This window comes from Megachile rotundata, chromosome 15 (assembly GCF_050947335.1).
Source record: "Megachile rotundata isolate GNS110a chromosome 15, iyMegRotu1, whole genome shotgun sequence".
Lineage (NCBI taxonomy): Eukaryota > Metazoa > Arthropoda > Insecta > Hymenoptera > Megachilidae > Megachile > Megachile rotundata.
In genome coordinates, this window is record NC_134997.1 from 5,497,674 (window position 1) to 5,513,004 (window position 15,331).

Consider the following 15,331-nt stretch of genomic DNA (forward strand, 5'->3'; position numbering starts at 1 on the left):
AGTAATCATTTTAATACCTTCTTTCTCTAATTTTTCAATGTCGTAAAATTGATGTAAATACTTGAAAAGACACTATTAATAATATACAAAAAATTTACGAGAAATAGATTTCTAATGATTAGAGATTGACAGGAAATTATATTCGCATAATTTAAATTTTCCGCGCGCCAAATTGACAGAAAATTTGTAAATTTGTAAATTTAATAATTTAGAAGTTTGAAAATTTATCAATTTTGCTATTGGAAAATGTAAAAATTTAATATTCATTAAGTTGTATATCCTAAATTTTAAGAGTATGAATCAAAATTTTGAAAAGATTAATTTGCAATCACAAAAAGCTTATCTCAATGAATTGATTATAACACCACAAGTAGATAATATAATAAATAATAATATTTGAAGTAGAACAAAATACGTTCATCCATATTTTCTTGTAATAAATAGTTCCTCCTTTTATTATAAGTTACTTGTAACACTTGTTTCTGTATATTCTTCAAATATATTTTGTAGAGTAATTTTAGTATGCATATACCTATTTTCACCTTCTTAATATTGTACAATTGTTGCATATACTTCGAAAGGCAATATTAATAACATACAGAAAATTGACGATAAATAGATTTCTAATAACTAGAAGTTGCCACGAAATTAAATTTGTTCGATTTAAATTTCCTGCGTGTCCGTAGCCATACCTAACCTAACCAGTGAAAGGAACAGTTTGCGGAATATTAAAAATGCACGGACTGTCGCCTTTTATTGCACCTCCTGGTTATGTCAGATTTCGTTTAATCGTGTCTCGTTTGAATAACAGGAAAATGTTGCGGACAGGTTCATAATCTCCGTTGATGGAACATTTATCGAAATCGTGAGTAAAACAAATCATTTTTTAATGGCAGTAAATTCAACCGTGCAAACGAGTAATGTTAATCGTCTCTTATGAAACAAATGTCCGCGAAAAAAAAATTCGATGATTCACGTGATTTTTATTCGCTGACGTTTTCGCGTTTAAAAATTGTCATATTCAATGGAACATTATCATAGCTGTTCACAGATACACGTTTTAATGATTTAATTGACTGCCGTGATCGTTCCACTGATTTGCGTATGTAACCAAGGAAAATCATTGGTTCGCACATTATGCAGCCTCTAATAACACTAATCGCGTCAAATGTTCATTTCAATGTATAATCGGTTTAAAAGTTTGTTTTGCTGCTAATCAGTTGTAAAATGCGGAAGGTTAAGTTTTCCATAGTATGATGGTATTGGTAATATTACTTTGTTACTATAAATAGTGATGGTATTTTATTAGTAAATAGTAATAGTATCTTATGAATAGGAATAATAGTAATTTTTGTATTATTATTATTTAATGATAGTGCATTATGCTGTATTAATAATATTATACTTAATGATAGTATGTTATGATAATATACTATTATAAAGTTATAATATTACTATACCACAACTCTGGTAGTGTTTACTACTGATGTGAACAATAGTAATAACACTTATTACTGAATTTCACTGCTTAAAAATTAAATTATTTAACTTTGTGAATACTATTACTAGTAACAGTATTAATAGTGATATTTGCTATTGCTGATAAGTAATGATATAGTACAATTAATAATAATAATAATAATAGAAATTTGATATTACTACAGCTATTAAAAATATTATAACTATCAGATTATGATATTGCTATTATTATTAGATATTTAGTATTATTAATAATGGTAATGTAATCATTATTATTATTAATAATAATAATGTAATCAATAGTTAAAATTACTACAGTGTGTTAGTAATTGATATTATTATTAAAAGCAATTAATTATTTATATTACCACAGTTAACAGTAATATTTCTATGTTGTTACTGTACCAGTACTTGATATTACTAGTAATAATATTAGCGGAAATGGAAATTAATAATAGCCCATTTCATGCTTGTTCACGATCACGCTCAGCCGTCAGGCTCGAAGCTGTCACTATCGTGTCCGGGCGCGCGCTATTCTCGCGCTCTGATTGGTCAGTGTTTTTCGTTAATAACTCAAAAACTAAGCTTCAGTCAACATTTCGGTAAAGGAAAAAGTTGTTCAGTATCATCTCAGCTACCACCCCTTGAAATTATGCCCACCAGTAGCCGAACACCTTGTTGTATAGTGATTCTAAATATTTAGGATTATTAACATTTATAATACTAACGGTTTAGTATTAGTACTATGTAATAATAGTATTTAGGATTAGTTTATTGTTAATAATTAATAGTTTCTATATTATTAAAATTAATGCTATTACTATACTGCTATTGTACTGTTTTCTAGTACTAACAACAATTAATAATATTAATATTAATTTATCATTCACAAACGTCAATAATTATTATTAATAATATTATTAGTAACGTTACAATATTTCCTATTACCACCAGCATATTTATTATCAAAATCTAAGCATGATAAATAATGTCATTCAGTTACTGAAGTAATTATGATTACTGCTATTAAATTTTTATTGTTACTAAATTATTTATTGTTACTAAATTTCCTGCTACCATAAGGACACGTATTTCACAATTCCATATACAGTAAATTATGTTATTAAACTACCGCAGTCGACATACGGAAATCTCTCAGAGAAAATATATTCCAAAAATACATAATTAGAGAATAAATTAATGCAGGTATCTACCAAGAATGCAAAAAAAACTGTTGAATAAATATATACAATGATTACACTCCAAAACAGGAAATGATGGAGTACAATGTTAGGTGTTGATTATCATCGAAAGAACTTTACTTCTTTGCGCTGTAACTAGCTGTCACGTGCTCGTAAACACGTGGACTGAATGGCAAGCCACGTCTGATTACTTTTCAATATTGCGACGACCGATAATGGGCTCGTTACGAGTATTTGTCGGCGGATAAACGAGCTCCATCGCGTTGCTCTATATTTTCACGCGAACGCGTGCGCTACATTCAAATCCCTTTGTTTGCATTTTCACGCCGAAATACTCAAATTATAGTTTGTATAAAAAGTATTTATTAAATTGTAGTAAACAATGTTTCTAATTATTTATTTAATTGGAATGATCAACGTTTCTAATCATTTCTTACGTTAGAGATCAATAATTATTGATAATAGTAACTGTCAAAGACAGCTTGTAGCTAAAATTATTGTAGGGTGCTGTCCAAAAAATGTTCAGCTTTTATTGCAAAATTGTATAAAAGAAAATAATTATGTATAAAAAGAAAATTCATTCAGGAACTTGAGAAAATCTTAAAAGAACAGGGGAAAATATTTTATACTATGTTCCTTCAAAAGCTAGTTAATATTAACGAAGAAATCGGGTGCAGTTCGACAGTGCCTATATGCAACATACCAATGATAGTAGTGGCAGTAGCAATAGTAGCAATATCAGCAACAGTAATAGTAACAGTAATAATAATAGTAGCAGGAGTAGTAATAGTAGTTGTAATAGTAATAATAATAGCAATAGCTATAAAAACAATAACAGCAATAATAGTCACATTAGTAATAGTAATAGCTGGAGCAATAATAACAGTAATAGTAATAGCAATAACAACAGAAGCAATACTATTAATGATAACAATAACAATAGCAATAACAAGTAATATCAATGACGATAACAATGACATAAGCAATTAAATACAATAACGTTAGCAGTAGTAATTGTAAAAGCAATACTAAGAGTAATAATACTACTAGTAATAAGTAATAATAATAGCAACAGCTATAGCAACAACTATAGCAATAAAAACAGTGACAACAATACTAATAATAATGATAGCAATTACAATAACAATAACCATGGCAATAACATAAGCAGTAACGACAGCAACAGTAATAGTAGAAGAAACTCTGAAGTCTAAAAGTAGTAACACTAATACTAATAATAATAGCAACAGTTGCAGCAACAGCTATAGTAACAAATGTAGCAATAGCAATAGCAATAGCAATAGCAATAAGCAATAGTAATAATAATAACTATAGTAGCAGTAGTAAAGGCAATAAAAATAATAATGGCAATAACAATAACAATAGCAATAATGTAAACAATAACGATAGCAATAGTAATAGTAAAAGCAATACTAAGAGTAATAATACTAATAGTAATAGTAATAATAATAGCAACAGCAATAGCAATAGCAATAGTAACAGCACTAACAACATAACAGTACTGCAACGTAATATCCAATATACAAAACCTAGAACACTAAATAATAACAATGTTGTTGTTACTAGTAGTAGTAATAGTAGTAGTACCAGTAATAAGGAAAATAGTAATAATAGCCGTTATAGTGGTAATAGTAACAGTAGCAGCAGCAATTGCAATAAAAATAGTAATAGCGGCAGAAATAATAGAACAATAGTAACAGTAGTAATAATAGTAGCAATAATAGTAATAATGGTAGTATTGATAGTAGTAATAGTAACAATAGTGACAAATAATAGTAATAGTAGTAATAGTAGCAGTAATAGTAACAGTAGTAGCAGGAGTTGCAATAAAAATAGTAATAGTGGCAGTAATAGAAATAATAGAACAATAGTAATAGTAGTAATAATAATAGCAATAATAGTAGTAATGGTAGTATTAATAGTAGTAATAGTAACAATAGTGACAAATAATAGTAATAGTAGTAATAGTAGCAGTAATAGTAACAGTAGTAGCAGGAGTTGCAGCAATAGTAATAGTAGTAATAGTAGTAGCAATAATAGTAGTAATGATAGCAGTAATAGCAGTAATAGTAGTAGTAATAGTAATAATAGTGACAAGTAGTAGTAACAGTAACAGTAACAGCAGCAGTTGCAGTAATAGTAGTAGTAGCGATAGTAGTAGTAATAATAGTAGCAATAGTAGCAGTAACACTAGTAATAGTAATAATAATTTAACGACAATGCAACCTAATACCTCAAATCCTACCACCAAAATTATTTTTTACAACATCCCCAAATCGCTAATACCATAAACTCTCCTTATATCACCATTCACAACTAATAAAAGCTAACTATATAGCAACTATTGATTAAAACTCTATGGAAACAAAGATAGAAGTTGAAACTGGAAGACCGTTCAAGTTCAATGTTATGTTCGCCTTATTACCTCATCGTCCAACATCTACCAACAGCATATAATTGAACTATTCTCTACCTTAATTCTTTTAATTTCACTGATGTAATCACCTAGAGAACACAGCGGAACAGACGTGGCAAAAAAAGGAAAAGGTTAAACTACATCGATGACACATCACAAAAGATACTTGGCAATAATTCGTGGCGTGTTTGGATCCACACGTGTGGGTGTAATTCTGTGTTACACTAAACGAGCTTGATACGTAAGTGGACGAAACGTGGGTGTAATAATACGGGCCATTAATGCAATTACCTTTACCTTTTGCTTGTCTACATTTCTTGTGAATTCTTCACACCTCCTATCCATTAATAGATCTCATGTCCGAAACAGTTTCAAGAATAATTCAAAAAATAAATAAAATGTGTACACACAGATTTTATGCCCGTCGATATTACAGATTTTATATCTCCCGGATATTTGCATAAAAACAGATTAAAATCGACGGTACAGAAACATAAATATAACAAATTCTGGGCGGAAAAAAGCTTGGCCGAAGAGCAAATATTTATTGCCAGCAGAGTGTGCTATTCTTCCCGATTTATATTCAAAATTGGGAAACTAGGATGTAACAGTATAAATAAAAACGTATGGAAATTCGAGCGAATAACCGGTTCTGGTCAAACACGGGCTACACACGTTTTGCTCAACTTTTATTCGCAGTTTAAAAAGAGGACAGAAAGAGATTAAAAGCAGTAACGGAACGAGCATTAAGCTAATTGACGCGAAGCTTGCTCATACCGCTATTAAATCACTTTTTGTGAATGGCGCAACAGTCTGACAAATGTTTCCAGCTTTTCCGAGCGGACACGTCGCAAATCTCGCGTGAAAATGTGAACGGTATCTGTCGCAAGCTGTGCAATTAAATTTCCGGGGAAGATTCAAATTGTAACTCAATGCCCGCCGACGAAACTGGAGGAGTATGTTTCACTGGAACCACTCTAAACTTCTCATCAAAATATTGAAGCTGTCTTCTGCGAAATATGATCAACGCACTGACCGATTTGGGTAATGTTCTGAGTATGGTATCAAAATCAGATATGTGGAATAGCGGTTATGTTTCTTATTTTTATGGATGATACTTTTTGTGGATGAAATTGTTGTCAAGTAAAATCTTCTACTTGTTTAAAATTTTCAAATTTGCAAATTTCTAATTTCCAAGTTTCCAATTTTTCAATTTTTCAAATTTTCAAATTTTCAAATTTTCAAATTTCTAATTTCCAAGTTTCCAATTTTTCAATTTTTCAAATTTTCAAATTTTCAAATTTTCAAATTTTCAAATTTTCAAATTTTCAAATTTTCAAATTTCTAATTTCCAAGTTTCCAATTTTTCAATTTTTCAATTTTTCAATTTTTCAATTTTTTAAGCTTCCAATTTTTCAAATTTCCAAATTTCTAGATTTACCGATTTTCGAATCTCCAAATCTTAAAGTTCTTAATTTGCCAAATTTCCAAATTTTCAAATTCTCTAATTCTCAAATTTTCAAAGTCTCCAAATGTAGAGATATACTCAAAATATATCTTCCAAATTGTAGATCCTCAAATTCTTAAATTTCCATATTACTAAATTTTCAAATTCCTATGCCCCAAAGTCCTATGTCATCAAAGCCCTAAATCTTCAAATTTGTAAATCCCAAAATTTCTAGATTCATATATTTCAATTTTCCGAGATTCCTAAATTTCTAAACTCCCAAATCCCTAAATTCACAAATTTTTAAATCCTTGAAGTACCTATATTTCCAAATTCCTATACTCCAAATTTCTTGGTTCATAAATATCATGTCTCTAAATCTGTAGCAGATCTCTAAATACTCATTTCTCCAAGGCCCAAAATTCATAGACCTCCATAAGTCCCCAAAACTGATAGTTCTACAAACAGATACTTCCTTTCCTCCCAGTTCCTACATTTTTCATAGAAAAACTCTTTTGATATTAATTCCTATAATTGCTCTTTTGCTATAATTTATCAACGTTCAAAAGTCCCGACATAGATTTAACCCCCTGTACTCGGAGGTATTTTTCCTGTTGCCAAAAATCAACTTTAAAACTTGTTAGTCAAAACTTTTGCTGAATTTCTGAAAGATTACTACTTCCATATATTATTAATTGTCTTTTCCACTATGTTTTGATATATTTATACATCATATATATACTATAGATTTAGTTAAAAATATTTATATCAAATTGTTGTATTAAGCTGAATGGTAAACCTGAGTCACCCTAGGCAAGGGTTAATCAAAACTGGAGATTCACTTAGAAGTAGCAGTTGATTTGAGTATATAATAGTAATAAGAAATTAGTAGAATATAAGAATACTAATATATAGTACCTAGTATCTAGTACATAGTACATAGTACCTAGTACATAGTACATAGTACATAGTACATAGTTCATAGTACACAGTACACAGTGCATAGTACATAGTACACAATACACAGTACACAGTACATAGTACATAGTACATAGTACATAGTACATAAGAGTAATAAGAAAAGAACTTACCTTGATCGGCTACGAAATCGGTGATGAGCAATGTCTCGTCGTCTAGAGCAGTGACGAGGCTGTCCGTGCAAGTGTTCGTGTTCTCGATGCTGATCTTGATGCTGTCATCTTTGTTAAGCCGTGGATGATTGTTCGCGGCGGGGTTATTACCGGCGTGGCAGTTATTATTGTTGTTATTATTATTATTATGGTTGCTGTTGTTGTTGTTGTTGTTATTGTTATTGTTGTTGCCGGCCTGCTGCTGGCCGAGGTGGTGATGGGGTGAACGAACGGATTCTGTGCTGCTGGTGTGCAAACTGACCCCTGTAGTTGCCCTTCCGTTCACCAAACGTAAACTTGGTGCCCTTCGACCGCCACCTCCTCCTCCTCCACCCCCCCCAGCGTTCGTCACAGAACGGCCGCCACCTCCGCCACCCTCGCCCTCCCTGCAATCACAATCGATTATTTCCTTAGAATTTTTATTAACAAATTGCTTAATTATTATTTGCAATAACAATTCAACAGTTACATCGATTTATAGAGGGTCACTGTAAGGTGCATTAGGATTTAAACTTTAATAGTCACACTGGGGTATGAAACGACCGCAGAGAATTTAGCTTTAATTGTAGTCACTTTATAATCCGAAAATCTGAATAAATTTCATTATCATTTAAATTACATTTTTATCATTATATTTCGAGAGGGTTCAACTAAAATTTTAGCTCTTGAAATGGAAAGAAGTTTTGAATTTTTCTGTGAAAATTGTCATTGTTTCAAATTTTTTGTTATATTCAGCGTTTATATTTATTGAAATCGCCTGTCAAATATGTTAAAACAACTTGCAAAAGTTATTTATAATTTTTTTCTGGTTAAAATAATGAGTAGCTTCTTTGTAAGAAACATTTTTAGTGACTGGGGTCTTAAAGGTTCCAATGTGCTAGGGATGTTATTCTGATGAAGCGTGGTGACCGTTAAGGGTTAATGGCCACATGTTAGTTTATGTGCTGAAATAAGAAAAAAATGTTCTATAAAAAGTTACATTAATTTCGAGATATAATACTATTTTTGCATTTATTATTTTGCATAAGAGAAGTTAAGTGGGATATTATGTTACTTATTTTACAGAAAAATACACCATCATTGTAGACTGAAAATACAACTTTCTTTTGTTATCATATTTAAGTAAACAAAATGTATTTTCATGTTTCATTTATGTTCGAACACTAGTACATTTTCTACAAGCTAGTAATACTTAGAAGCCATTTGAACTATGCGATAAGATATACAAACGTGTAGAGTATAATTCTGCTTCAATAGAAGGTTGTGTTTCGAAACGTAACTAAAAAAATATGCGACGGAAAAGAAAAAATACCAGGTTTGATGAGAGACTTGTAATTTGTTATTGAGAGGAAGGCAAAACTTGTTGAAAAATAGCATAGTTAGTAAGGAAGAAAAGTACAGTAGCAAACAATATTAAGAGTTATATGTTTATATCATGCGCATGCGCAGTATGTAGTGTGCGCATTGTAGTGCTGTGCAATTAGCTTTAATGGTTTATCCTGAGAGTGGAAAGAAAATCTGAAACTTAGAATAATGAGAATAATGCAAAAGAATGGGTATAATGGTTGAAGAGCAAGAAAATTGTACCTTAATAACATAAATCGGAAAAAAGACTAATTTTCGCCGGAGAATTTGTTGCAAAGTCTCAAGATTGGTAAAAGGATGTTATTTTCGCTATAAGTATTGTATTTTTGGGTTTGGAAAAAATATTGTACTAAAATATTGTAATCTGAAACCTACTTCAAAACACGGAGGACGTTCTGTGATGGTATTAGGGTGCATTTCCAATGCGGGTGTTGGTGAGTTGGTGTTTATTAACGATATTTTTAGATAACATTCTGTGTCCTCTTACGGACGCAGATAGCTCAAATTTGATTAAATTATCCTTCCTGGTTATAATACCGAATATATTTCTTTTTTATTTTTTCTTGCGAACATTTAAAAAATCTCTGGTTTACGTCGATACTGACGTAACTAAAAGAATATAAATTTTAGAGGAGAAACTAATTAACATTTTATGGAAATATGTTTAAAAATCATTAAATAATTAAATTGATGTGCTTGATATATGGTTGTAAATTAGTATCAATTATTTATTGATAAGATCTTCGCTATTTTCAGTTACTAAACGCTTTACTTAAATCAATTAAGTATTTTTAGAATTCGAAGCTTTTTAATTTAACTTGTAATAATTATTACCTCACATATTTATGCAAACTAAAAAAAATGTATTTACACATATTTCGACTTATTATTTTTTATAACTTATTCAAAATTCTTTTGTACAGCAACGGATTTAAACGGATATTTATTAAGAAAAAATTATGAATGATAATTTATTGTAATTTATTTAACTTAAAGTGCCGGAATAAATGAATATGTAAATAGTAAGTGTATAGATAATCGGTAAACGTGACAACTTTATGTACACTATTCGAAGAACAACGCGTGATTGACTTGTTTTTCAGATATCGGGGATTATCGGAAGATTTAGAACCGACGTTGTTTGTAAACAACGGTAGGATTATGTCATAGATTGACAGATACGAAAGTTTTGATTAGATTTTCAAATTTGGAATTTTGCAACTTTGGAATTTTAGAAATTTCAGATTCTTGTACTTTTAAATTCTAAGATTCTGAAATTTTTTAATATCAAAATGTTTATATCAAAAAATTATTATTAATAAATACTAACATTGTTACTATACATATTGTTTTATGTATTATGTATATTAATATTAATTTTATGAAAATAAATTAATAATTGGCAGAAATGATAAATAATAACAAATAATATGATCAATAATAATTAATAGTAAATATTGTTTATAGCAATAAATAATAATATAATTTTTAATAGCAAATAATAATTCATATAACCATAGCCTTAAAAAAAAATACTACTATCGTGCTATTTATTGTTACCAACAATTACTATCAATAATTTAATTTCTGTTAAAAAACACTTTTTATCAAATTACTCTAAGTACACGAGTATCCCATTAAAAGGAACATCTTGTATAAAATGAGCTTTAAATATTTTAAGCGTGTGGGGTCCCTGAAGGTCTTAATCCGGCGCTGAACGCGGGCCATCTCGTCAGCGTTTAATAAGTAATTAAGCAAAGACATCAGGGAACGGAATCTTCCGATTAATTCGAGCGACGGCGATACAGTTAAAGGATGAATCTGGTAAGAGGGAACAATTTGTCGAGGGCGATAAAACGAGGCGATAAACGGGTGTCCAGAATCGCAAGGACGATTTCATTCGAGATGGAAAGATTAAGAAGTGGAACGCGCCTCGAGGACGATTTTGCAAACGAGTCGCGTTAGCCAGTTTTCAAGGGTGGCTATTCGAACGTTCAAACCGCGATATGTATACTGATTACAATTAAGATATAACATTGTTCCTTTGTCGACGACTTTTCTAACGTTGCCACACTGAGGTACTGGGACATTTCGTTACGTAGTTAGTTTTGTTTTCAACAAATCTCACAGAACAATTTCGTGATATTTAGATTATTGGAGATGTAGTTAAATGTAACGACGAGCCGTATGTATGTAGATCGCGCTAGTTCGGTGCAAATCGGCAGCATTCGGGCTTCTTCGGCTTCTGCCGAACGTCTCCGAATCTTTCACTCCTTTTTGTAATAGCGTCTATTCTTTTAACGCGTGTTTGAATAAATTCTCTTTTACAATAAAGTTTTTCTTGTGTATTAGCAACTTGCAGTCCTATTGCTAAGTTTTAAATAAGAATATGGATTTATTTATAACCAAACAAAGGTACGCACATATGTAAAATTATTATTCATATTTTATATGCAGGTATTTTGTTATACTGATAGACTTTCGCCATATTGCCACAGTAGATACAGTTTTAATATATGTATCTAATGCAATGTAATATATAAATACAGTGTACTATATGAGGTGCAGTGTACATATAATGTTACAACGAGCGTTAAGATTTATTTACAGTATACCAAAGTTATTTCTACCCATGGTTACTGATATTTCACTGCAAATGAAAACTGACAACGACCGGGATATAATTTACACAAATAGCCTAAGCGATTCAAGTTTAGAAGCGTATTTTTGTATCTACTGGATCGATTAAATGAGATCTAGCAAGGTAATTTTAACAGCGAATCAATTCTTCATGCTGTCAAATAAAACCAATATTATCTAAAATTAAATATAAACTTTGCCGATGTAAGGAAGTACTATTGTCAATCAGTGAATTGAATTTTTAGAATGTACACTGCGGTTGCCATATTTTGTGTTTTAAACCTGAATATAGATATTAAAAACTATGTGAAGTATGTAGTAAAAAATTTTATGTGCGGTTAATACGTGTAGTGGTAGTGGAATTTTTACACTTTTTAAAGATAGAAATTTGAAGACTGAATTTTTATGATTTTAGAAATTTTTGGTTTCTTGAATTTTTGGTATTTTGGTTTTTGGATTTTGCGATTTTGGGCTTTTTGAATTTTAGGTTTTTTGGATTTTTGTTTTTTGAGTTTTCTGGATTTAAAAATTTTTGACTTTTTGGATTTTGGAATTTTTAGTTTTTGAGTTCCTGGATTTTGAGGTTTTTAACTTTGGAATTTTTAGTTCTTGAGTTTTCTGTGTTTTGAAATTTTTGACTTTTTGAATTTTAGGTGTTTTGGTTTTTGAGTTTTCTGGATTTTGAAATTTTTTACTTTTTGAATTTTGGGTTTTTGGAATTTTTAGTTTTTGAGTTTTCTGGATTTTGAAATTTTCGACTTTTTGGATTTTGGGATTCTTGAATTTTTGGATTTCATGATTGTTGATTTTGTAGATTTTGGGATATAAGGATTTGGACATTTTATGATTTTGAGAATTTGGAATTTTAGAATTTATTAATTTGGAAATTGGGAGCTTAGATATTTGAAAATTTAGGGATTTGAGAATTTTGGAATTTGTAGTTTTGGTAATTTAAAAATTTCAGAATTTATCAAATTTAAATAATTAGTAATTTAAATATTTAGAGGGTAGGGCTTATAAATTTCAAAAACTCAGAGATTTGAAAATTTGGAAATTCCTAAATTTCACAAATATAAAAATTTGAAAATTTCGCTATTTAAAAATGTAGAAAGTTGCAATTTGGAAATTTAAGAATTCAAGGTTTTAAACACTTAGAAATTTGCAGTGTATTAGAAAATTAAAAAAATGAAGAATTACATTATTTGCAAATTCCGAAGTTTGCAGACATGAAAATTTGTTCCCAAAAATTCATTAAATGTTCAAACATAATAAACATGTGTATACAATAAAATTCTCAAAATGTATCATTAGTTCTTCACTAAAAAAAAGAACATGAAGATCACAATGTAATGAAATGTTGAATATCCAATTTCACAAGTACCGAGCAAGCTTAGATGCATTGGAAGGGCTTCACATTACTCTTTGATTGTTGGAAAGGTTGAAGCTTCCTCGAGGTTTTTTCCCCGAACGTTTCAGACACAGTCGTCGGAAAGTAATGAACAAGAAGAGGATCTTATCGATAAGGAAGCATATCACAAGAGGGAGATCCAAGTACAAGAAACGTGGCATAACGACCTCGGGTCTCTGCTATCGACAGCTCGTTTTACAGAGAACGATTTCTTCTTACAGTTACCCTCTCCTCTGATCGCAATAACAGATAAATATCTGCCATCCACGATACTGTAACCTTCTGTTTCCAATTTTTCTCCTTCACTCTCTGTCTCCGGGGAAAGTAATATCGAAGTGCAAATGTGCTTTACAGTTCCTCTTCTCGGATAATAAGATAAATGTAATGGTTGAATGAGTTCTGGTAATTAACAATTAAGTCGAAATTTTGTTAATAATGTTTCTACTTATTTCGAAATGAAGTAAGCTAATCAAAATGTAATAGCACAATGTAACGTTACATAGGTATAAATATTGAATTATAGAATAATAAATTATATCACGTGAAAATATTATTTATGATACTCTGAAGTTCAACATTTTTACCGTCGTTTCATAATGAATCAAATACTTTTGTTAAACTCTTGAGTTGTCACTCAACTTAACCTTTACAGTCGTAATTATTATATTGTTACACGGCATATCAGTTTTTTTTAAATAAGTTGTTTTAAATTTATTAAGCAATAGAGAATTTAATATTATCATAATATAGTACTGGAAGTCGGTAACCGAAATATATTAGTTAGTACATGTCAAAGGATGCCATCGAGAGGGCGCGATATGTTAACATGACGTATCAAAACGCGATCGTAAAAGTCGGCAGTTATTGTAATTTTTAATTATTGTAGACGAAAGATCGCTTTGTCGTTCTTTATAATAAACTCTTTATTTGTAAAACGTTTCTAATACACACCTAATATACTTTATACAACCATATACACTTCATATTTATATAAACAGTAAATGTAAATCGCGGGAGACAGTTCGCGTGCCGTAAATTACCGAACGTTGCCGAATCGTTCAGAACGACCGTACACATTCTATGGTATACATGCAGGTACTTGTTTAACATTCCTTTTTAAGAGTTATAAATAAAGACTTCCGAAGCTAATATATGTGATTGTAGTAATCGTAGAAACTTTAGTACAGTTACTACACTTATTTCTTCTTAATTTTGTTTAAATATTGAAATTAAGTATCTTGTTTTTTGCTAGTACGTAATAGCGTGACATGTGCCACTCATTAAACGTTATCGACACTGACGCGATTTTATGTGACACTGCATTATTAAATGAATCAGTCTCACTGAATTTATTACATTGTTAATATTTATTGTATTAAAGTATGTTTTGTATTCAATGCATTTATGTTAATAATAACTATACAAAAATGTAATTCCGTTTATTCTTAAACTTGTCAAAATATCAACATAACCTAAAATTTCCTTGCATTATAAATTCTTCAGAGTATCGTAGGAAAAGAAAAAGATAACATACAGAAAGATGTTTGTGCAGCAGTAAAAGCCGTTAAAACCCACATTGCATTATAAGTTGCCAATGAAAAGTTCCATACGTAAAGAAAATATTTTCATTCCACAAAATATTTCTGTCTCAATTTTTTTTATGAAACTTTAAAATAAGTGACTTAATAAACATTTAATATTTGGACAGTATTAGTGACTTAGACATGCCATGAATACTGTTTAATTAAATGAACCATTTGAATAGCTTCATATTAAGTTTTGAATAAATTAATTCTTGAATTAATTTAATACTTTTTCTATCATAAATGTAGATTTATATTATTTGATTTGAAAGTAAAATATTTCACTCTTTCGGAACGTATTTAATTATAATTTCATACTGTCTAAATATAGAAGAAATTGTAAATATTTTAACAGCTTCCTTCATCGTTTGGCTACCGGAATTTTATTGCAATTTTTTTCAAAATATGCGTGGATCACACATCTGGCATAACACTTTCAAGGTTATGGTAAAATTGGCGTCATTACATAATGAAATAGTTTTTCTTACTAATAAGTATTATGAATAATTAAAACATTTTTTAACTACAAATATTATAGATATACTATGAGTTTACTTTTTTGAAGAATCATTTAACCTAACCTAATTTAACTACTTTTGTTATTAAATATAAATAAAAGTATAGTAACAGTTGAGTTATG

The 15,331-nt window shown here is 29.9% G+C and overlaps 1 protein-coding gene across 8 annotated transcripts in view; it reads right to left on the reverse strand.

Annotated features, from left to right (window-relative positions):
* Ih (hyperpolarization activated cyclic nucleotide gated potassium channel Ih) overlaps window positions 1-15,331 on the reverse strand; it is a 324,580-nt gene that overhangs the window by 131,277 nt on the left and 177,972 nt on the right. For all 8 annotated transcript variants that reach the window (XM_076540383.1, XM_076540372.1, XM_076540374.1 and 5 more), the window contains one exon: window positions 7,657-8,081. In XM_076540383.1, coding sequence (XP_076396498.1) covers window positions 7,657-8,081 — 425 coding nt within the window. The remainder of the gene's footprint in view (window positions 1-7,656; window positions 8,082-15,331) is intronic.